This window comes from Theobroma cacao, chromosome 1, assembly GCF_053813885.1.
Source record: "Theobroma cacao isolate CCN51 chromosome 1, ASM5381388v1, whole genome shotgun sequence".
Taxonomy (NCBI): domain Eukaryota; kingdom Viridiplantae; phylum Streptophyta; class Magnoliopsida; order Malvales; family Malvaceae; genus Theobroma; species Theobroma cacao.
In genome coordinates, this window is record NC_142639.1 from 1,350,775 (window position 1) to 1,375,653 (window position 24,879).

The following is a 24,879-nucleotide window of genomic DNA, read 5'->3' on the forward strand; positions in this document are numbered from 1 at the left end:
TAAAATTTTTTTATATATTATATAAATTTTTAAATAATTTTTTATTTAATAATTAAAATAAATAAAAAATAAAAAAATAATTTTATATACTTACTCAGTTTTAATTTTTTTTAAATTTTTTAATTTATATTGTTATTATTTTTATTTTATTTATTCATCTGTCATAAATTTTTATATATTTTTTTCACATAATTTTATGAACTATCAATCATTTTTTTATTTTTATTATATCATATGTAAATTCTATCTTTTACTTATTATGGTTTTTTTTTTACTATGTGGATTTTATTTTTTATTCTTTTAATCTTTAAAAATAAATAATTATTATGTAGTTCTCAACTATAAGTTACAGTGTTGTAGTGTTACTTAGAATTTCATCAATATATTATTTTTTAGTTAGAATATCCAATTCATTTTAGCATGTATGTTGTAAATTTTAAATAATAAGAATATACATACAAATTGATAGAATAAAATAATTGTATTTATTTCAATACAATTTTATTTATTATATATATTTTTAATAGCTTTCAAAATAATTTTTTATTTAATAATTAGTTTTAATACAATTTTATTTATTATATATATTTTTAATAGTTTTCAAAATAATTTTTTATTTAATAATTAGTTTTATTCTCCAAACTGTTTGATGAAATTAGAATCATTATAGTTAGCATATTACTAGTTAAGCCTAACAAATAAATTCTAAATTAATATGTTAAGCTTATTAAATTAAAAAAAAAATAAAAGTGAGTCTATTAATCCAAACCCATTAAGTTTTAATATAAATCAAAGTCTATCATAATATATTATATCTTAACAGTCCAACTTAATAGTATATCATAATATATTATATCTAAATAATTTAATCTAATAACCTAATATATTAATTAGTAATTTAAGAGGTAAATAGAAAATAAAAAAAGTTAAAACGTACAAAATAAAAAGATAATTCATTTGAGTTTAAAAAATTATTTTCACTTTCACTCGTGCGTGCAAAGAGTGAGAAAGACTCATTTTATAATCTCATGCAGTCGTATATATAAATGACACTATTATTACTGTTAATGTACATTTTTTTATGTCTAATATTGTTTAAATTTTATTTAATTTTTTAAATAAATAATAATTAAATTATATTAAAATTCTTTTAAATTATTTAATTTTTTTATTTAATCTATTTTTTTAAAATCTTCCAATTCCATCCCTGACGGGACATGCATGGTGACGTAAGTGAAGCTAGCTTGACAAGTTCGACCTCTCGTATAATTCTCTAAAAGGTGTAAAACGTTGGAAACGAGGTTTGCAAATGCTTTGATGTCACGACAAAGCTGCTGTCGGTGGGTTTAGCCTCCCTCCCGCCCTTCGCCTCTGCTGTGGTTGTTGTTGCACAGGGCCCTGTAGACTTGTTGCTAGGCATAGTCGACTGTTGCAACCACAAAGGATCTCCCCTTTGATTGGTCGAAGTGGATGATTTAATTCATGTGAGAAATGTTGAAAGGAATAATTATTTTAAAAAAAAAGGAATAATAAACAATGCCCAAACCTGACGACCTGAGGCAAATAACATCTATAAATAGGGCATGCAAACGTCTCATTGTACCCACAAATTTACCATCAATTATCGAGCTTGTGAGGTAGTAAGAGAGAGATAGAGATCGAGATGGAAGTTGTTCAAGTGCTTCACATGAAAGGAGGAGTTGGAGAAACCAGTTATGCAAACAACTCTCTGGTTCAGGTAATTAAATTTCCAGATATATTTATCAGAATATTTGCCAAAAACTTTTCTAAGATTTTTTTGGCTTGAACTTTGGACAGCAAAAGGTGATATCCATGACGAAGCCAATCACAGAGGAAGCCATGACGAAGCTCTATTGCAGCACATACCCTGCAAGCATAGTCATCGCAGACTTGGGTTGTTCTTCAGGACCAAACACCTTGTTTGTGGTATCTGAACTTATCAAACAGGTGGACAGTATTCGCCAAAAGCTAGGCCAAAAATCCCCCGAGTACCAAGTGTTTTTGAATGACCTTCCAGGGAATGACTTCAACACGATTTTCAAGTCCTTGCCCAACTTCCAAAACAAGCTGAAGAAACAACTTGGACGTGGCAGCGGGCCATGTTTTTTCACTGGGGTCCCTGGTTCCTTCTACGGCAGGCTTTTCAGACATAATAGTCTGCATTTTATACACTCTTCCTACAGTCTTCAGTGGCTCTCTCAGGTTTAGTATTAGCAAATGTCTGAAATTATTAATGAAAAAAATAGTAGCAGCAGAATGAAGTTTGTAATTTCTGAGTTAACTATTATATTCCATTCAGGTTCCTGAAGGGCTGGAAAGTAATAAAGGCAACATTTACATGGCTAGCACAAGCCCGCCAGACGTGCTTAAGGCATATTACGAGCAATTCCAGCAAGATTTTTCGTTGTTTTTAAAGTGTAGATCAGAGGAACTGGTGGAGGGAGGGCGTATGGTTTTGACATTTTTAGGGAGGAGAAGCGATGACCCTTCAAGCAAAGAGTGTTGTTACATTTGGGAACTCTTGGCCATGGCTCTCAATGATATGGTCTTTGAGGTACAGAGTTACATGGACATAAATCCCACTCATGTAGGAAGAGTCCTTTTCCTAGATATATACGTATCCACTCATTCATCACTGAAAAACTAAAAGGAAAACTTTAAAAAGTTCGAGAGAGACACGAAACCTTTAAAACATAAGAGAGCGACAAGAAAATATATAAAATTCCTCAAGAATCATCTTTTATATTAATTTCAAATTTGACATGACGAAGGCCTGTCCCTATTTGATGCTTGGGTAGTTGACAATTGCTATCTATACATGTTTGTTGGATCTGATATCTAGAGAATATATAAATACACAAATTAGATTCCACTAACCTGAAATTCTTTTACTGTTTTACAGCACTAAGAGTTGACTGCCTCATAAAGTTGAAATCAATTCAGAAATTTCAGCTTACTGTTCATATTGGATTAATTACTGATCAATATGGCAAAAATTTCTTTCCAAAAGAAAATATTAATTACTGTTAAAGATTTTGCATAAAATTGATATATAACAGACACTTTACAAATGAAATCATAAACAAATGCAGGGACTCATAGAAGAAGAGAAGTTGAACTCCTTCAACATTCCTCAATATACACCATCTCCAGCTGAGGTTAAATCTGAGGTTCTGAAGGAAGGATCCTTCATGATCGATCGCTTGGAGGTTACTGAAGTGAATTGGAATGCGTACCAGAATGAATTTGACCTGTCTGATGCATTCAAGGATGGTGGCTACAATGTTGCAAAGTGCATGAGGGCTGTGGCTGAGCCATTGCTTGCCAGCCACTTTGGTGAAGCGATCATCGATGAGGTGTTCCGGAGGTATAGAGATATCGTTGCTAATCGCATGTCCAAGGAGAAGACTGAGTTTGTCAATGTGATTATTTCCCTTATAAAAGGATAATCATCTAAATTTCTCTATATCAATCATCCGTGACTGCCCTGAAAAACCCTTGTTCTGATGATAAAATGATGGCCTTTATTGTGATTCAAGGTTAAACTATTTCTTTGATCTTCTAGTTGTATCAGGGTAAAACTATTTCTTTGATCTTTTAGATGCTTCAGGGTAAAAGTATTCCTTGTATTGTATTCGTAGCATCTTTATGTATGAATTAATAAATAATAAATATCAATCCTTAATTTCCAAGAGGCCAATTCCTACTTCCCTATTAATTTTGTTTGTCTATGATCAAACCCCCAGTAATAATCGCTGAGAAAGATCAGATGAGGACAGTAGCACAATTTTCATATCAGCTGGCCTTGATGCTGCTATAAATCATTGATTTCATGAAAATTCGGTAATTATATATGCCAGTTGGTACATATAGTCTCTTCTATTTAAATCCTGACACCTAATCACGTTTTTAAGCATAACAACTTGTTTATTAATTTTGGGTTGATAACGATGGGAACAATGCTAGCTACATCAATACCCCAATTACGGCATAGACGTCTGTTCATAGGGGTGTAGTCTATAATAAGATGTACAAATTATATTTCTACCTAAATTAGCATGTATTGGTAGTGGTTGGCTCTCTATGATTTATAGACTTGTAGTTATCAATTCATGAGAAGCCCGAAATTTTTTTGAGAAAACCAAAATCTTTTCGTAGACCTCAGGCATCAATACAAGAAAGCTCCGAGCTACAAGAGAAGAAGGTGAACAACAGCCCTTGATCAACAGGTTCAACAGAGCTAACTCAATTATATAATATAGATGATGGACTTTTAACTGAAACATGTGAAATTTGCTGTCTACTTCTTTGTCATTGAAACGACAATAGTAACCAAATTGAAATCGTTGGAAGCATGTGTTGCTAACCTTGCGAATAACCTATCAATTATAGCATCTCCAAAATGACTGGCAAGCAACTGTTCTGAAATAGCTCTTACACAATTTGCAAGCTTTTGCCCCGTTTCATACTTGTCCAACACAAGATCATTGTCGCTAACGTCGTCGTCAAAATCCAAATCATGGGCCCTGCATTACTGAGAGATCGGATCAATTCTGGGTCCTAAACATGTAATTTATCTGGTTCCGATTAATTCTTATTCTCCTCCACAATTTTCCTTTTCTTTTAATGACTTCTCCTCCACAATTTTGGTACAATATGCGTTGTCCAACACAAAATCTTTTTTTTTTTTTCTAAAAATTGCTACCTCTGCTTAGAAAAAGCCTTCCATAGAAAGAACCTGGTACTCCTAATATTGAACAATGCCCTAAGAGATCTCCCTTTTCTCTCTTAAGCTTCTCAAGGAAAGCAGGAAGAAACCTGAAGACGTATTTGGAAATCAAATTGGGGTGATTTCAAATGCGGTTGTTGGCAAGCATGTAGAGTCAAAAGAGAAATTCCATTGAAAACAAAATTTATTTTCCGATTGTTCTATTGGAAATTTGGGATCCAATCCTGCTTCACCAGGATCAATGAAGGATTGGAGGTATATCGTGCACTAGAGTTATCTTGTACGATCCGATCATTTAATTCTCTTTAAAACAAAAACAGAGATTGACCTGAAAATGACATGGAAGCCATTTTTTGGAAGATCATTTAGAAACGCTTGAAACTCAGGTAATTTCAATTGTGCTTGTTGGCATATCTCATGAATAACGCCATCGATTTCAGAGACTGTTAAGAAGGTGTTGTGCCCTGATGAACAGCCCAAGTCTGCCACTTTAACACGAGTTGGAAAAAAGTTGCAGAGTAAGTCTTTGATAGTATCTTCTAGGATTCTCTTTGTCTTCAACAACACTTTTTTCTTAAAGAATTATAGCCAACAAAGAGGGAAAAAATACAACAAATCAAGTCTAAAGCAGGTAAAGGAAAAATGAAGGCATTAGAAAAGAATAATGTACTAAATGTTAAAGAAAGGAAGAGACTTGTCAGCTAGAATTATTGGCACAGCTGATTTCTTTATCTCCCTTATTCATGCAACCAGCACTTGCTTCGCCAACATCCATTATGCAGCGCTCCCAATGGAATCTCGTGGTTCTTCTCGTATTTAAAGAATTGAAACTTATTATTGGCACACAGTAGATAACAATACATCAGAAATCAAGGACTTTTACAGGTTTGCTAGATATTTTTGTCCACGTATTCAGGGACGAAGTTAGAATATTTTCAAAAAGAGAGCCAAATAGAAAGAGATATTAAACGGTTAAAATTTTTTTTATATATAACTCAATTATCATTCATCTAAAAAATTAAATAAAATTTAAAAGATAATGAACATATCAAAAAATGCATATTAATAGTAATGATGGTGTCATTTATATATACAACTGAATGAAACTATAAAATGAGTCTCTCTCACTCTTTGCGCGCAATAATGGAAGAGAAAATAATTTTTCAAACTTAAATGAATTACTTCTTTATTTTGTGTGTCATAACTCTTTTCTTATTTTCTATTTGCCTCTTAAATTGCCAATTAATATATTGAGTTATTGGATGAAATTATTTAAATATAATATGTTTTGATAAGCTATTAGGTTGGACTACTAAGATGTAATATATTATGATAGACTTAAATTTATATTAAAACTTAATGGGTTTGAATTAGTAGACTCACTTTTATTTTTTTATAAATTTGATAGGTTTAACATATTAGTTTAGAATTTATTTGTTGGGTTTAATTAGTAATATACTAGCCATAATTTCTATTTACCTCTTAAATTGCCAATTAGCATATTGAGTTATTGGATGGAACTATTTAAATATAATATGTTTTGATAAGCTATTAGGTTGGACTACTAAGATGTAATATATTATGATAGACTTAAATTTATATTAAAACTTAATGGGTCTGAATTGGTAGACTCACTTTTATTTTTTTATAAATTTGATAGGTTTAAGATATTAGTTTAGAATTTATTTGTTGGGTTTAATTAGTAATATACTAGCCATAATGACTCTAATTTTATCAAACAGTATAAAGAATAAAAATAATTATTAAACAAAAAATTATTTTGAGAGCCATTAAAAATAAATATAATAAATAAAATTATATTGAAAGAAATATAATTATTTCATTCTATCAATTTATATATATATATATATATATATATATATATATATATATTCTTGTTATTTAAAGTTTGCAACATACATATTAAGATACATTGGTTATTCTAAATAAAAAATAATATATTGATAAAATTTTAAACAGCAATGCAATACTGCAACTTATATTTAAGAATTACATAATAATTTATTTATTTTTAAAGATTAAAATCATAGAAAATAAAATCCACATAACAAAAAAAGAAGAACATGAAAAGTAGAAGATAAAATCCACATATGACATAATAAAAAAAATATGATTGATGTTTGGTATAAATTTGTGAAAAAAAATATATTGAGATGTATAACATATGAATAAATAGAATATAAATAATAATAATAATATAAATTAAAAAAATAAAAAAACTTTAAAATTGAGTCAAGCATATGAAACTATTTTGTTATTTTTTATTTATAATAATTATTAAATAAAAATTTATTTTGAATGGGCTATTAAAAAAATTTTAAAATTTTGGAAGGCCATGAGCAAGCTCCGCCCCTACTCGTATCCGTATCTAGAAGCAAGAACAAGGAAGAAACTCAATCCTTGGAACCAAGGGCAGAGGGTAAGCCAACAATGGGGGGGCCGTGGCAACCTCAAAATTTTTAAAAATATTTATTTTTTATATATATATTTTATCATTGGCCCCCCCCAAAAGTTTTAAAAATTTTTATTTATTATATATTATTAATGGGCCACTCAAAATAAAATTTTTATCTAATAATTAATATAAATAAAAAAATCAAACATCCTCACAAACTTACTTAACTTTACCTTAATTTAAGTTTCTCTACACCTCTTTTTCTTTTTCTTTTTCTCTTATCTTTTGTGTCTTTTTATTTATATTTCTCTTTGTTCGTAACTTACCACTAAAACACACCATATTCTTCAAAAGAGATTTATGAGCTTGTGAGTTTGGATAAGGAAAGATAGAGATCACTCACTACCATTGTGTAAAATTAAGAAGAGGTAAGTTTTCTTTTACTTTCTTCTTTCTATTTATATTATTTAAGAATTATGTAAAATCCTATATTTCGTATTGAATTATTTATATTTTATTCATTATAATTTTATGTTTTATTTTTCAAGTTTAAATATAAATGAGTAAGAATATTGAATGTTGACTACATTATTTTTTTTTTTTTTAGGTTTGATTAAAATATGAGTAAGTTGAAAATAATTGACAAATTTTTTAAAAGAAAAGACGTAGATCACTCAAATGATTCTCCTACACTTAAGCCACCAAACCTTAATACTTCAACTCATGAACTAAAGCAGTGCGAATCAAAACGTCCAAGGCTCAATCTTGAAGAAATTGATACTTTTCATTTAAAACCTAACCCTGGATTATGACCAATGATATGAGAATTTCCTATCAAAGGGATAAAATTCATCGTGCTTATCTCAAACGTGGGCCATGTCAACCCATTCTTAAGACGTATCCTTTATCAGATGATGATCATCCTCGTCGTTTTCAAGCTTCTTGGTTTGAATTATATCCTTCTTGGTTGGAGTATTCTTGTGACAAGGACGCTATATTTTGTTTGCCATGCTACTTTTTTGGTAAGAACACCTCGAATCATCCAGGTTCAAATGCATTTATTGAAAAGGGTTTCAGAAGTTGGAAGTGTTTGGTGAGGGCTGATTATACATCAAATGTAAATAAAACGCAGTGAAAATAAATTTTAAAAAATTAAATTTACGTCTCATCCTCCTAGGATCTCTTTCATGCTAAATTGAGTACAGAATTAAATTAAAAATAAAAGTACATGATTAGATCACTTTACCTAAATAACAAAGGTTGATGAATCCTTTGTTAAACCACCAAATCAGCATTCGAAAAAGCTCAACCACCTTAACCCCGTTGTTGCAAACCAAAGCTGTCCAAGGAATCTTTATGCAGCCTCTAATGGTGATCCACACCAATGAACGAGAAAATCCTTTTGTAAGGATTAGAAGTGCTAAGCTTTGACAATGTGCTAGCAAAGATGAGTTTCATAAATTCATAATCCACACAAAATTGTGGGGCTGAACACACAAAAACGAAGTGAAATGAAAAACTATTTTTCTTCACCTAAGGAATGGTAAGACAAAAGAATTTCTAATGTGCCGTTCACTACTTTTTTTTTTCAGCCGTTCTCCACTGCTTTGTTTGGAGGTTATAGCAAGGTATTTATACCTTGGATTAATTTTAAACCCTAATTACAAAACTATTTTGTAATTACCAATTAATCCAATAATTTGATTAAATAATTTAATTAAGTCTTTAAGAAGCTCAATTAACTTAATTGTTTAATTTAATCAATTAGGCTCAATAACTTAATTAAATAATTTAATTAATTAAGCCCAACAATTTAATTAAACAATTTTAATCAAGTAGGCCTAATGACTTAATTAAACAAATTCAATCAATTAGGCCTAATAATTTAATTGTTTAATTTAATTAATTAGGCCCAATGACTTAATTAAATAATTTAATTAATTAGGCCCAATGATTCAATTAAACAATTTAGTTAATTAGGCACAACTTAATTAAACAATTTTAATCAAGTGCTTGTGAAGCTCATAACTTTTAATTTGATTAAGTCCAACTTAATCACCTCTCCCATTTTATTTTCAACATTCATTTTAGGTGTGTGACCCATTAGGCTTTTAACATGTTGGCAATGAACTCAACATATAATTCTTAAGTTAAACTTAGAATTAGATAAATTTAAACTACTTTAAATTTATCATTAATCAAGCTAACTACCTAAAATTCATACACCAAGATTGGGATCTAGCAATCCATCATGGCCACCCAAATGTTAGAAGAGTCAAGATGGTTTGACTCAACCTTTCAGCGTAATTCATTCCCTCATCATATATCCCGGAGATGATAAGAGCATGGTGTAGTGTCTACTCTTATTGATCTCTATATTCGTTCTTAAAGTTTGATCATCAGCTTTATAAAGACTTATGAAACTCCTTTTATAAACTTTAAGTCACCTTGGCCAAGGACTTCAATAAGCTAATATCAACCAAGGACAGCGAGGATATGTCCCCTGCATCACTTGGAGTGATGATTCCTATCTTGACCACTCATTTGCCTTCACATGCTTCATGCTATATCCAAAAGCATCTTGTTTAGGCATCCTTGGTTAGGCACCCGTAGTTATGAAATCAAAGCATAGCACTTCACACATAAGACAACTTGGTGTTCAAGTTTAGGGAGTATTTATACAACTAACACATGAGAAGTATTGCATAGACACTTGAGTGAAATATCAAATGCATTTCTCATAACGGGTCATGTTCAGTGAACTTGCTCTCCTAGGCAAGCACTTACATTCTAGTTTCAAGTATCTTTATACTTCAACCTATGAGATTAGTTGCTTATTTCTCAAGTAAAGAACATAGAATGTACTAGTCTTTAAGTATCATTGATGTCCAGTCTCAATGATACATTGACCAGGAATATTTTGATATTATGTTTTGATGCATAAGGATCTCATAACTGCAACCCATTACAGTTCCCTTGCAAGGCATATTAATCTCATGGACTTCATCCAATTAGACTTATAACTTGTTATAATTAATATCTTATTGATGAAGGAAAACCTTTAATCATTCAACATGAATGATGTTGTTGCATGATTGGAATCAAGCTTTAACCAATCCCAATTGGCTGCAGGGCTCATCTCAATAGGAAGAAACTAAATAATAGAGAAAATTGTCCACTTTTGAATCATGTTGGGAAAAATCCAAATTCCTTACATAATGTTACTATAAAATCTTGTGAGGGTTTATTGAAAAAATCCCAACATATTGATAGGCTTATCAAAAGACAAGCATCAGAAGAGATCTTGAATAATTGGCTTAGGCTCAAAGCTTCTATAGATTGTGTTAGATGGTTAACTTTTCAAGCTTGTGCATTTAGAGGTCATGATGAAAGTCCATCCTCAAAAAATAGAGGAAATTTCTTTGAAATGCTGAAATTCTTAGGATCTTCAATGACAAAGTTCGTAAGCTTGTCTTGGAAAATACTCCACGGGTTGCTAAGTACACATCCAATGATGTTCAAAAGGAGATTTTGCATATTTTGGCTAATATAGTGAGAAATTCAATTAAAGAGGAAGTGGAAAATGCTAAGTTTTGTATTATTATTGATGAAGCTTGAGATGAGTCTAAAAAAGAACAAATGACTATTATTTTAAGATTTGTTAATGGTGATGGTTTTGTTCAAGAATGTTTCTTTGATCTTTGTACACGTTAGTGATACCGATGCAATGACTTTGAGGAAAGAGTTAGTGTCTGTTTTTTCTCGTTATAACCATCAAGTTGAAAGTATTCGAGGTCAAGGATATGATGATGCTAATAACATGCGTGGTGAATGGAATGGTTTACAAGCTTTGATACTTAACGATTGTCCATACGCATATTATGTGCATTGTTATGCTCATAGATTACAATTAGCATTAGTTGCAACATCTAGAGAAGTAGTTCATGTGCATGAATTTTTTACACAGTTGACTTCTATTGTAAATATTGTTAGTGCTTCTTCCAAAAGACATAGCCAATTACAAGCTGCTCAAGCAATTGACATTGCAAACATGATTGCTAGTGATGAACTTGAAACAAGTAGAAGAGCAAATCAAGTGGGAACTCTACAAAGAGCTGGAGATACTCGATGGAGCTCACACTTTCATTCTATTTGTAGCTTGATGAGAATGTTTGATGTAACCTGCACTGTAGTGGAAAGTATTATTGACGAAGGGGCCAGTTATTCATAAAGAGGTGATGCTTCTGTTGCTAGTAAAATATTAGCATCATTTGAATTTATTTTTTTATTACACTTGACGTATGAGATCAGGGGAATCACTAATGTTCTTTGCCAAGCATTACAATTACGCTATCAAGATATTGTAAATGTAATTCATCTTGTTTTTACTACAAAATCACTCTTTCAGAAGTTGAGAGATTATGGGTGGTCTAATTTGCTTGAGAATGTGAAAAAATTTTGTCAAAAACATGAGATAGAAATTCCTGACATGGGTGCACGATATATCTTAGGCAGAGGTCGATCTCATCAACCAAATGTAACTGTGGAGCATCATTATCGAGTTGATATATTCTTAGTGATGATAGATACCCAGTTATAAGAATTGAATTCAAAATTCAGTGAGCAAGCTGTGGAACTTTTAACTTTAAACACTGCTTTGGATCCTAATAACAATTACAAATCATTCAATATTGATAATATATGCAAGTTAGTAGAGAGTTTTTATTCTCAGGATTTCACAGAACAATAAAGACTTATTTTGAGATTACAATTGAGGCATTACGAGCTCAATATATCTCATCATCAAAGTTTTGAAGATATTAAGACACTTTCTGAATTGTGTCAGAGATTAGTAGAAACAGAAAAGTCAAAGAATTATCACTTGATTGATAGATTAATTCACTTTATTTTGACTCTTTCGGTTTCTATAGTAACTACAGAGAGAGCCTTTTCAGCAATAAAAATTGTAAAAACAAGACTCTAGAATAAAATGGATGACGAATTTCTTGCAGATAATTTAGTTGTTTATATTGAGAAAGACATTGCTAGTCTTTTCAGTATAAAGTCAATAATTAATGAATTTGAATTTAAAAAACATCGTCGAACACAATTTTTTTATATAATTATTATAAGTTTTTTTAGTTTTTTTATTTGTATGTTAAATTATTATCTATTATGAATTTTTTATTCGTTGGTTAAATTCAATATATTAATTTTAAAAGTTTTTAGTTTTTATTTTTTTCGTCTTTGACCCCTAACCAAAATTAGTTAGTTCCGCCATTGCTTGGAACATCTATATTTTTGTGGTGGATTCGTACGCAACTTTTGTAGAAAATTATGTTATAAGCATGCCAAATATTATAATACAACATCATTTGTCTGGGATAATTCAACTGATTTGACCCTTTTGATTGATATTTAGCTGTGTCTGGGAGTACAGAGGAATCTCTGCTTTTCACCACAAGATGATGGGGGTAGGTTCGACTAATGAATGATTAATCTACTCCACAACCACGTTTATCTTGTTTGCTAAGAGAAATCGATGTCAAAGAATTGAGGAAGGCAGAACGAGGACAAGATTTCAATAGGTGTGAATTCAGGACGGAGGGTCATGTATTTACGGTTCACCTTTTGGTCTTCGGCGATATCTACGTTCGTCTTTTTCTCTCTGGGATAGAGTTTGTCTCGATTTCATTATTTGTTTTAGGGCCTTTATCCAGAACTCACTTCTGTTTTAGGAGCTATTCCTGTCGAGGCTGCTGCCAATTGCTCTTTAAGCAGCTGCTTCTTTTGTAATTTTACAGAATAAATTCTTCCCAAAGCTTGCTTCTATGCCAATCATTAATATATAAAATTTTATTTTTTTAAAAAAAAGTATATTATGGGGGGATGTGGTCTCTAAATTTTATTTATTTATTATATATATTTTAATTTCTCTCTTAAAATAATTTTTTTATTTCTTCAATAGGATTGGAGTCATGGCCAATGTCACAGGTTGAAACTTACACCTAACCTCAAATGGCTCCAAAAGACATGTTTGATAGGTGGTGAAAGACCCATATTTATATACTTAAACTCACCTCATTTCTCACTGATGTGAGATCTATGATATTTTACTTCACCTGTGACATTCTACCTCAACCATTTGTGCAATGTTTTCATTGTACTGGCTTTTTTACCCATAAAGGAGAAGCGCTTTTACATTAGTTTGAGTTTATTTTGACCTTTGTATCTCTTATGAGGTTCGACCCTTATATCTCTTATGGGGTTCACACATCAGTGAAGATCTAGGTTTGCTTTGATAACATTTGTCACAGGTCAAAATTTAAGCCTAACCTAGCTTGTGGGTCTTAAATTCTGAAAATAGAGCTTCAATAAGCCTATAAATCATAAGTCCATGTTTCTAACTCAAAAAACATACCTGAAAGGTGGTGGAAGATTCATATTTATATATCCAAGATTCATCTCATCTCTTTTTGATGTGGGATCTGTGACAATCAGTATATTGTTAATTAAGACTAGTATATAAATTTTAACTCAATATGTTAAGCTTATCAATTTTTTTTTTTAAAAATAAGAATGAGTCTACTAACTCAAACCCATTAAGTCTTAATATAAATTTAAATTTATCATAACTTATTGTATCCCAATAGTACATTTCTCAAGAAACTACCCATTTTCATGCAAAACACATAAAGTAAATTGGTAATTCATTTTAGTTTTTTTTTCACTCGTGCACATAGAGAGTGAAAATTGAATTAAATATAAAATTCTCTTTAACAGTTAAATGTCTCTTTTTATTTGACTCTCTAAAAATGCTTTAGATCCGCCATGGGTGTGATTAGAGGCGGAGGGAGGGGGGGCTAGTAGGGGCCCCCGCCCGCTCCCCCCCTCCCCACCAAAAGCTTAAAAAATTTATAATTTTATCTTTGTTTTGTTTTAAAATTTTATAATTTTACTCTTTTTTAAAAAAAATTTATAATTTCATCCCTTTAAATATTAAATTTTTTATTTTTACCTCCTAAAGTTGCAAAACTTTATAATTTTGTCTTTGTTTTGTTTTAAAAATTTATAATTTTACTTTTATTTTTTTAAAAATTTTATAGTTTCATTCCTCCAAATATTAAATTTTTTATTTTTATCTCCTCAAATATGAAATCTTGACTTTGTCGGTGGGTGTGATATGTATTTTTTCAATAGAGGAATTGGGATGAAAAATCCATTGTTAACTTGATGATGAACATCTTAAGGTCCAATCATGCGTAGCAAGGAAGGTGATCATTTGAATCAACTTGAACCTCTGTTTTTGTACAAATTCCTTTTTTTTCTTTTAAGGTGAAATATAATTTTGTAAAATTTTTTAATATAAAAAAATATGAAATAAATGAGACTAGACAGAGAAAGAAACATGGTGAGAGACACAAGCCGCAGCGGGTGAGACAAGAAAGAGAAGAAGGGAGGAAGCCAATGGGCAATGATGTTGGATGGAGATCCATGCGGAATCGAAAAACCAAAATGGTCAAGGTAAAATCTCGTTTATTGATCCAAAAAAGACGCAGCAGCTGACAGCAATGAAAAGGAAGACAATGGCAATGAGAGCAATGTTACAATGACGCCATTCACCATGTGCCTTCTTTAATGCAATTCCCCTTCTTGTCCCATCTGCATGCATTTATATAAATGGTTGTCAGGTACGAGTGACAAGATGAAATGAATTTCTAGCAAACCATAATCAAGACAGTTCCAGTACGAGTATTCAGTTTATCACTATTACAAGGAATCTCTTTTTGCATTTGGAAATTGAGGGAGGGTGATGGAAAATACCCCTAAATTCATCGTGTTGAGAGCAGAAGGCAATAATTGATTCAAAAACCCCAAGAACGAAAACGACAATAACCACGCTTTGCACAGTTTTTCTATTCTGTGGTTGCATGAAGCTTGTGGCTGTTATATTTCTAGTCTTTAAGAGAGAGCAAGTTGTCAAAGATACTCTGTTATAAAACTAAAACAGAAAGGCTTTCAAAACTTGAAAGAAAGACTATCGATGGTTACAAAAAACTGCAAGTCTACTTCATTGATCAGATTAAAGTACAAGTTAAATATGCAGTAGGCATGATTAACACTTGTAACATACTATAGACACAGGTGTTATGGCATAAAGACAACAAACTCATGCAGCTATACACGTAGGAGATGGAATTAGTAGAAAACATGCATGACTAATGACCACTACAATGAAGCAAAGTATAACAAAAGCTTGACAAGTGTACATTATCATGCAAGTATTAACTTAACAGTGGCCTCGTAGCCAAGGCACAGCCGACTGTTGCAATACGGGTCTTTCCTTTAATTGGTCGGAATGGAAGATTTAATTCATCTGAAAAATGTTTTTTTTTTTGGAGTGACATCTGGAAAATGTTAGTAATAAAATGATCATGACCCATCGGCCTGGCGACCTGAGGCAAATAACATATCTATAAATAGGGCATGTAACATCTCATTGAGCACACAAATTTACCATCAATTATCCAGCTTGAGAGGCAGTAAAAGAGAGATAGAGATCGAGATGGAAGTGGTTCAAGTGCTTCACATGAAAGGAGGAGTTGGAGAAACCAGTTATGCAAACAACTCCCTGCTTCAGGTTATTAACTCTCCAGATATATTTACTAGTTTAAATCACAAAATCTGTTTACTAATATCAGTATACCCAAGTATCTTTTGATCTTGACAATATAGATAGGTAAGTTTGTTGACATATTCATATTTGGGAAAATATCATATTTGTCAAAAACTTTTCTAAGATATTTTGGCTTGAACTTTGGACAGCAAAAGGTGCTATCCATGACGAAGCCAATCAGAGAGGAAGCCATGACTAAGCTCTATTGCAGCACCTACCCTGCAGGCATAGCCATCGCAGACTTGGGTTGTTCTTCAGGACCAAACACCTTGTTTGTGGTATCTGAACTTATCAAACTGGTGGACAGTATTCGCCAAAATCTAGGCCAAAGATCCACCGAGTATCAAGTGTTTTTGAATGACCTTCCAGGGAATGACTTCAACACGATTTTCAGGTCCTTACCCAGCTTCCAGAACAAACTGAAGAAACAACTTGGAGGTGGCAGCGGGCCATGTTTTTTCAACGGTGTCCCTGGTTCTTTCTATGGCAGGCTTTTCAGACACAATAGTCTGCATTTTGTACACTCTTCCTATAGTCTTCACTGGCTCTCTCAGGTTTAGTATCAGCAAATTTCTGAAATTATTAATGAAAAATATAGTGGCAGCAGAACGTAGTTTGCAATTTATGAGTGAACTATTATATTCCGTTCAGGTTCCCGAAGGACTGGAAAGTAATAAAGGCAACATTTACATTGCTAACACAAGCCCGCCAGACGTGCTTAAGGCATATTATGAACAATTCCAGCAAGATTTTTCATTGTTTTTGAAGTGTAGATCAGAGGAACTGGTGGAGGGAGGGCGCATGGTATTGACATTTTTGGGAAGGAGAAGCGATGACCCTTCAAGCAAAGAGTGTTGTTACATTTGGGAACTCTTGGCCATGGCTCTCAATGATATGGTCTTTGAGGTACAGAGTTACATGGACATAGATCCTACTCATGTAGGAAGAGTCCTTCTCCTTGATATATATGTCTCCACTCATTTATATATAACTAAAAAACTAAATGAAAAGGGTAAAATACCTCTATTCTTTAAATTTTACTCGAAATTTTATATAAATTTATTAATTTTTGAAATAGATATTTTATTTTAAAAATATTTTTTACTGGACACATAGGTCTAATCGTTGATTAACCATTAATATGTCAGTTAATTTGATGATATTATAATATTAAAAAATAATTTTATTTTTTTTATTTTAAAAATTATTATTATATAATTTTTTTTAAAAAAATCAGGGACTCATAAAAGAAGAGAAGTTGAACTCTTTCAACGTACCTAATTACTTGCCATCTCCTGCTGAGCTTAAATCTGAGGTTCTGAAGGAAAGATCCTTCACCGTCGATCGTTTGGAGGTTACTGAAGTGAATTGGAATGCATATCAGAATGAACCTGACCTGTCAGATGCATTCAAAGATGGTGGCTACAATTTTGCAAAGTGCATAAGGGCTGTGACTGAGCCATTGCTTGCCAGCCACTTTGGTGAAGCAATCATTGATGAGGTCTTCCGGAGGTACAGAGATATCGTTGCTGATCGCATGTCCAAGGAGAAGACTGAGTTTGTCAACGTGACTATTTCCCTTATAAAAGGATAATCATCTAAATTTCTTTAGATCAATTAGCAGTGGCTTCCCTGAAAAGCGCTTGTTCTGATGATAAAGTGGTGGCCTATATATATGTTACGCAGTTGTGATTAAAGGTTAAACTATTTCTTTGCTGCTTTTGATGTTTCAGGGTAAAACTATTTCTTGTATTGTACTCTTATGCATCTTTATGTATGAATAAACAGATAATAAAAATCCATCTTTAATTTCCAAGAGGCTAATTTCTATTTGCCTTTTAATTTTGGTTGTCAATGATCAAACCCCCGAATTCAGGGATCACATCTATGAGTTCATGGGGAATTGAAATTCAGAAGATTCCAGGGATCACATCTTTAGCACTTGCAAATTTTCCAAGTCTATATGGAAAAGCATTTTGCAACTTTCTCTCATTCGAAAGGAACCTGGGACTGGTGTTGAAACATTGAAGATATTCAATAATTTTTTCAGAGAAAATATGAATCAGTTGAAAGAGGAAAATATCATCGAATAGCTTCATATTTTCATATTCTCGATTTCAGCATTTTAAGCTTGAATACAGAAGAGAGAAAATACATTTCTGCCAAAGACAAAGGCAGCCAATAAAAACGAGGGAACAAGGCGACACGGTGCACTACAACAGCTGGTACCTAGTACCTGACAACCATTTGTATAATAACATGTGGTCACTACGCTGTGCATAAAATAAAGGGGAATAACAGAAACATGTAAGCTGCATTAGAATAGCAAAACGGTGTCGGATAAGATGCTCTTCAATGAGTCACGTGAAGCAGCAGCACGTGATTTCCTTATGCACCTTTTGTACGAGCATTTGGCGCGAACCTCCATTATTGTTCCAGTGCTTGAACACCCAAAGACAGAACTCAAATTTCAACGACGGGTCAACCGAATTCACTTGAGCTGTTTCAAACCATCAAGTCGAAATCACTTTTATCCTCTCTCTTTTGTTTAACTTGGTCGGCTTACATTCAGCATATCGGGAGAGCTAGGAATTCTTGCAGGACATTCTAGCAGAACTCTTTCTCATGATTCTGTGCTGAATCACCTTGTGGATGATGTTCAGCTAAAGATACAAAGTTTGCCTGCTGTTGCTGATAAGCCACATAACCGAAGATTTTTTAAATCTGGGGTCTCACTTTTCAGTGTTAATTCCTTGTGTTGTATTTGCTTGAACGCTGATACTGCTTTCTACTTGAAATATATATTTTTTCAACCAAAAACAAGATTTATTTATATATAAGTCACTGAATAATACAGTGATGGGGCGTAGCTTTAAGCTACCCGTCAAGTCTTTACACCTGAAATGGCTGCTTGGCAATTTTGACATTTGCCAATGCAAAAATAAATAAATAAAAGCATGACAAATACAATCATGATGCATCTTTCAAAGCTGTTCGAGAGATGAAGACTTGTTTTCTGGCAATCAAGCAGGAGAATAATATTCTTCAACAAGTCCATAACATCGAAGCAGAACAGTAGTTATCCAATGAATGCTGCGACACTGAAATTTTGCGTACTCCAACCAACCGTGCAAGTTCTGGTGCAGAAGATGTGTAATATTTCTGGTACTAAATGTAGGTAGCAATCACAGGGATAAAAATGATAAAGATCTGCCAAGCAACCTGAGACATGACTGTCATGATTCCAAGGAGCAGGATAACTGAAAAGGGGAATGCACCAACTAGGTAGTACTAGTAGGAATGGAATGTCAAATCCATTGCACTTTGATTCGTAAAAGTAGATCAGATCATCATATGCTAAGGTGGTCTCTGCACCATGGATTTGCCCGAGCCTTGTAATACTTTGTAGCAGATTTATCCTGCTTCTTTGGGTGATAAAATAAAAAATTTTCATCTATCCAAACAAAAAAAGGAGAGAACCAAGAAAACAACAGAACGAGGTTACTGGCAGCTCCCTACATCAATACCCCAATTACTACCGAGATTAGTGAAAGAGGTTGCTACACTCGAAAGACCTTTAAATGACCAACATGACAAGATTCTCAATCTGCTATATAGTATTTCTATAATCAAATGGTATAGAAGCAATCTAAAGAATATGAGAAAAAGAAATGAGAGATTGATGAAATTGTTTCTGGGTATTTTTTTCTTAAAGAGGAGTATCTATTTGAAGAGAGTTAAATGCTTGTTTGTACACACACAATTATTTAAATATAATTACCATTCAAAAATAATTAATCAAACATTATTATGTGCCTGTGCCACATACTTTTATTAAATAATAATATATATTAATGATATATTATTAATTAAATTAAATTACTAGATCACAAGACTTCGAAAGTTTAGTCGTAATCCAATTTGCTCTTATACTTTTATTTATTTTCACAAAGCTCTTTTTTTTATTTTTTTTCAATGTAAAATTATGTTCCACTTTATTATTATTGAAAGTGTCTTACGTTCAACAAAGCAAACTGATGAATTATATAAGTAAGGTAGACGGTAGACTTTTAGCTAGAACGTGTGAAATTTTCTGGCTACTTGTTTGTCATTGAAACGAAAGTAGTAACCACCTTTCCATGGTTGGAAGCCAGATGCTCTGCCTCATGTATCGCTAACCTTGTTAAAATTATAGCCACAAGCTGGAAGAACGTTGCAGAACAAGTCTTTGATAGTATCTTCTAGGATTCTCCTTGTCTTCAAAATCACTCTTTTCTGAAAAAATTATAGCCATTGAACAGGGAAAAAAATAGAACAAATCAAGTCTAAAGCAGGTAAAAGAAAAATGAAGGCATTAGAAAAGAATAAAGTAGTATTTGTTAAAGAAAGGAAGAGACTGTACGATAGAATTATTGGCATAGCTGATTTCTTTATCTCCCTCATTCATACAAAGAACATTTCCTATCGCAATTGCCTTCCCAACTTCCATTATGCAGTGCTCCCGATGGAATCCCCTAGCTCTTCTGGTTTTTAAAGAATTGAAATTTATTATTGGCACCCAGTAGAGAGCAAATATATCAGAAATCAAGGACTTTTACAGTCTTACTAGATATTTACAGTCTTATCTTTATTTGGACGCAAGAAAAAAAAGGTGGAAATCCCAATCCTTGGAACATCTCTATTTTTTGTGATGAATTTATATTCAACTTATGCAGAAAAACCATGCTATAAGCATGCCATACATTATAACACTTAATCATTTGTCAACGCTAATTTATCATTGAAGTATTAGGATTTTTTTTGACACACCAACATCAGGTTAATTTGGACGGAATTAATCAAAAGGATTCAATTGCACATAATGTCAAAGAAAATGGATTTAACTGACTAGGTTTTGGATAGAGGGACTAAATTGGTAAAAATACTATAGTACAAATACTTCCTGAGTAGTTTGGCGGATATCATTGCAAGAAAGCTCCAAGTTACAAGAGGAGAGAGTCTAACACTAGTCCATATAATGTTAGAACGCAGAGTTGTACATCGGAAATATTCAGGAAATGATTCAAAATGTGTATCAATTCATTGTCTTAAAGGTTTGATTTGCTACTATCATAAGTGTGTAAAAAAATTAAAAACGATAAATTTTGAGAATATAATAAAATTTAGTTGGTGATTGTGTTTTGTACTAATCAAATCAATTGACTAAACAATCACCAATATATAGCAAGATTATTAAACTCTTATAAAATTTTTCTACAACAAAATGATTTAAGTAATTCGAAAAATATAAAAAATAAGGAGTATATTTTCTTGAATAGAAGAGTCTCTGTTTAAAAATAATTACTTGTATGTTTCTATAGGCATATTTATTGACTGAATTATTATTTAACTGCAACTCCAAATGCATGTGTCACATGCTTCATTGAATAATAATGTATATTAGTTTTATATTATAAATTTAACTAAATTACAAGACCATTCAAATTTGTAGAAAAAAAAAAGAAAGGGGGGAAGGAAGGAAAAACTAATATTTTTATTTTGTTTATTTTTATTGTTTATGATGGATGCGTTTGCAAGATGTGAAGAATATAGGAAAAGAAAGGAGAAATTGATGAAATTATTTCAATATAATTTCCTGCACAGACAAGTCTCTATTTAAAAAAAAAAATTAAATGTCCTGTTTGTACAGATATATTGGCAATTAAAAAATTAAAAATAAATATAATTATTACTTAATTAACTGCAACTACTGGTACATGTGTCACACGCTTTTATTGAATAATAATGTATATTAATAATTATATTATAAATTTAATAAAATTAAATTACAAAATCAATCAATATTTAAAAAGTCTAATCATGCTTCAATTTGCACTTTAACACACTTAGTGCAAGTACCAAAGACTAAGAATTTATATCTTTTATTTTTTTTAATTTAAAATTGTGTCCCGCGTTTGCTATTATTGAAAACGTCGGGACATTTTGAAAAGCTAACTCAATTATTATGTAAGGGAGACGTTAGACTTTTAACTGAAAACGTGTAAAGCTTTCTGGCTACTTCTTTGTCATGGAAACGACGATGGTAACCACCTTTCCACGGTTGGAAGCCAGATGCTCTGCCTCATGTATCGCTAACCTTGTGAATAACCTATCAATTATGGCATCTCCAAAGTGACCGGCAAGCAACTGTTCTGAAATAGCTCTTACATAATTCGCAATCTTCTGCCCCCTTTCGTACTTGTTCAACACGAGACCATTGCTGTTGACGTCTTCTCCAGCATCCCAATCAACTTCAAAAACTTGTAGCCTGTCAACTTCAAAGGATCCTTCATCTTGAACAATCTCACTTACTTCTTCCTTGTAGGGTGTATAAAGAGGAATGTTGAATGAATCCAAGTCAGCCTCTTTCACAAGTCCCTAAAATGAAAAGCAATTAAAAATCCGTTTTGGTGAAACATAGTAACGTACAGAAAGAAAATAAGTATGTATAGGAAAGAAAATAACCTCTGCCACCAAGTCACAGAGTGTTTTTGCTAGCAATTCCCAACCATAAAATTCGGTCGAGGGATCTGGGTTGCTCCTACCGATGAAAGTGAGAATCATACGCCCTCGAGGTTTTATTTCTTCTGACCGCATGCTTAAAAACGATGAGAAGTCGTCCTGAAATTGCTTTGCATAAGCTTTAAATACATTGGGAGGACTTGATTTTGCCATGTACACATTCCACTTGTTGTTCTCAACTCCGTCTGGGACCTGACCAGTCATCCGGATATGATTAGCTAATTATTAGCCCAAGTTAATACGAAAAGAAAGAAAAAATATGAGTTTTCCAATTACTTTATTCAGGGAAAAGGTGCCAACCTTTGATAGCCAATGAACACTATAAGAAGAATGTATAAGATGTAGACTTCTGCTTGGGAAAAGTCTTCCATAGAAGGAACCTGGTACTCCTGATATTGAACAATGCCCTATGAGATCTCCCTTTTCTCTCTTAAGCTTCTCAAGGAAAGCAGGAACAGACCTGAAGCCATATTTGGAAATCAGACTCGGGTGATTTCAAATGCGAATGTTGGCATGCAGGTAGAATGAAAAGAGAAATTCCATTGATAACGATATTTATTTACCAATTGTTCTATTGAAACTTTGCGATCCCAATCTTTTCTTTTTTTTTTTGAAAAGTGTGGATTTATTCTACCATTACCAATATGCCATACCAAGTCTTTTGCCTATTTGGGTGAGACTTCGTTTGTCATGAAGGAATTGGCATGGGAAAAAGCTGTACAATTACAAAAGCTCAAGGCTGCTCAAGCAGAGATGGCAGCAAGCAGGATTCCAAAAAAACTTAATCCTGCTTCAGTACAAGAGAGAACATAAACAAGATTTAAACGTAACGACTTTGCGAAAAGGAGGTAGAGGCCTAAACAGAGCATGGCGAGAGAGGACCCAAAATGGCCATCCGCATGAGACAGGACAAATCAAGAAGAGGCAAAAGGGACGTCCGTTTGCCGAAGTCAGAGACCAATCCATCAAAAGAAGCGAGAAGCCAAGCGAACCCCAAAACAGGGAAGAAGAAGACCCCCAAATTGGAGGTCCAATTATGTACGGCCAAGGTTTTCTTGTATGATCCAACCATTTATTTTCTTCTTTTTATAATAATAAAAGAAGGGACTGACCTGAAAATGGCGTTGAAGTCATTTCCTGGAAGATCATTTAGAAACATTTGAAACTCAGGTGATTTGAGCTGTGCTTGTTGGCATATCTCTTGAACACTGCCAATGACTTCAGAGATTGTTAAGAAGGTGTTTGGCCCTGAAGAACAACCCAAATCTGCCACTTTAATACAAGTTGGAAGTACGTTGCAGAACAAGTCTTTGATAGTATCTACAAGGATTCTCCTTGTCTTCAAAATCACTGTTTTCTGAAAGAATATAGCCAATTAAAAAAAATTAGAGCACATTGAGTCTAAAGCTGGTATAAGAAAAATGAAGGCATTAGAAATGGAAAATGTACTATATTTTAAAGAAAGGAAGAGACTTGTATCATAGAATTGTTGGCATAGCTGATTTCTCTATCTCCCTCATTCATGCAAAAACCATTTGCTACAGCAGTTGCTTCCCCAACTTCCATTATGCAATGCTCTCACTGGAATCTCCTGGCTCTTCTCTTATTTAAAGTATTGAAATCTGTTACTGGAATCCAGTAGTGACAGATACCACAATTACTGTCTAACTATATATCAGAAATGAAGGACTTTCATAGTTTTGCTTCCAGTCAAACGTCAACCTAAATAGTTTTGTGCCTGTATCCGAACCTGAAAGCAAGAAAAAACGAAATCTGAATGCTTGGACCTTCTCTAGTCGCTGGAAGTGTTTGGAGGACTCGTATTCAACTTATGCAGAAAAAACGTGGTAATCATGCCAGATATTGTAATACTCCATGTCTCCATCATTTTTCAGTGAAGTAAGGTCGCCCTACGAGCACGTTTATCTTGTTTGCTATCCACATTTTTCTCGTTTGCCCCAATTTCTTAGAGAGCTAAAAGAAATTGACGGGTGAGAATCTAGAAGGACCGAATCACGAGGACAAGATATCAACAGGTGTGAACTTGGTGATGAACATTTTGAGGTCCGATCATGCGTACCATGGACGGTGATCATTTCAATCAATTTTTACCTCTGTTGTGGTACAAATTCCTCTTGTTTTAGGTGAAATAAATGATCAATTTCATTAAGAAAACAATATTAGCAAAAAAAAGAAATGGTAACAGGTTGAGGGTCGTGACAAAAACTTTGTCCCGAGCCAAAACCGGCCGGTGACGACTTTCTATTTATGGAAAATTTTTACCGATGAGTTGATTTCCAACACCTGGCATTATCTCACATATGGACTGTTTCCGGGGATTGGAGAGGAACCGGCTGAATCCTATCCTCATTTATTCACCACAGCAATGAAAGGGGCAATGGCAACATTTATGACTAAAGCTTGATCTTTCCATTCTTTTAACATCTCCCTTAATTCTTTACTGCAATTATCTAT

The 24,879-nt window shown here is 32.7% G+C and overlaps 4 protein-coding genes and 1 pseudogene across 4 annotated transcripts; 3 read left to right on the top strand and 2 right to left on the bottom strand.

Moving 5' to 3' along the window:
- Positions 1–1,585: 1,585 nt before the first annotated feature.
- On the top strand, positions 1,586–3,721 carry LOC18610878 (S-adenosyl-methionine 4-1-methyl-2-pyrrolidinyl-3-oxobutanic acid methyltransferase-like). Its single transcript, XM_018124127.2, has 4 exons — positions 1,586–1,738; positions 1,819–2,223; positions 2,321–2,575; positions 3,114–3,721. Exons 1-4 carry the CDS (start codon positions 1,664–1,666, stop codon positions 3,468–3,470), a joined length of 1,092 nt encoding a protein of 363 aa, XP_017979616.2. The 5' UTR covers positions 1,586–1,663; the 3' UTR covers positions 3,471–3,721.
- Positions 3,722–4,321: 600 nt separating this feature from the next.
- LOC18610879 (putative methyltransferase TCM_000331) lies at positions 4,322–5,525 on the bottom strand. Its single transcript, XM_088808682.1, has 3 exons — positions 5,520–5,525; positions 5,079–5,323; positions 4,322–4,547 (listed from the first exon to the last, which is right to left on the bottom strand). The coding sequence occupies exons 1-3, from the start codon at positions 5,523–5,525 to the stop codon at positions 4,322–4,324; spliced, it is 477 nt and encodes a 158-aa protein (XP_088664808.1).
- A 2,449-nt stretch (positions 5,526–7,974) lies between these two features.
- On the top strand, positions 7,975–11,916 carry LOC148764417 (uncharacterized; annotated as a pseudogene).
- Positions 11,917–15,732: 3,816 nt separating this feature from the next.
- On the top strand, positions 15,733–17,502 carry LOC18610880 (S-adenosyl-methionine 4-1-methyl-2-pyrrolidinyl-3-oxobutanic acid methyltransferase-like). The gene is made up of 4 exons (XM_018114232.2): positions 15,733–15,807; positions 15,993–16,397; positions 16,495–16,749; positions 17,081–17,502. Exons 1-4 carry the CDS (start codon positions 15,733–15,735, stop codon positions 17,435–17,437), a joined length of 1,092 nt encoding a protein of 363 aa, XP_017969721.2. The 3' UTR covers positions 17,438–17,502.
- Positions 17,503–21,612: 4,110 nt separating this feature from the next.
- LOC18610882 (putative methyltransferase TCM_000331) lies at positions 21,613–24,184 on the bottom strand. The gene is made up of 5 exons (XM_088808841.1): positions 23,878–24,184; positions 23,517–23,761; positions 22,705–22,864; positions 22,348–22,596; positions 21,613–22,260 (listed from the first exon to the last, which is right to left on the bottom strand). Exons 1-5 carry the CDS (start codon positions 23,968–23,970, stop codon positions 21,898–21,900), a joined length of 1,110 nt encoding a protein of 369 aa, XP_088664967.1. The 5' UTR covers positions 23,971–24,184; the 3' UTR covers positions 21,613–21,897.
- Positions 24,185–24,879: the final 695 nt, after the last annotated feature.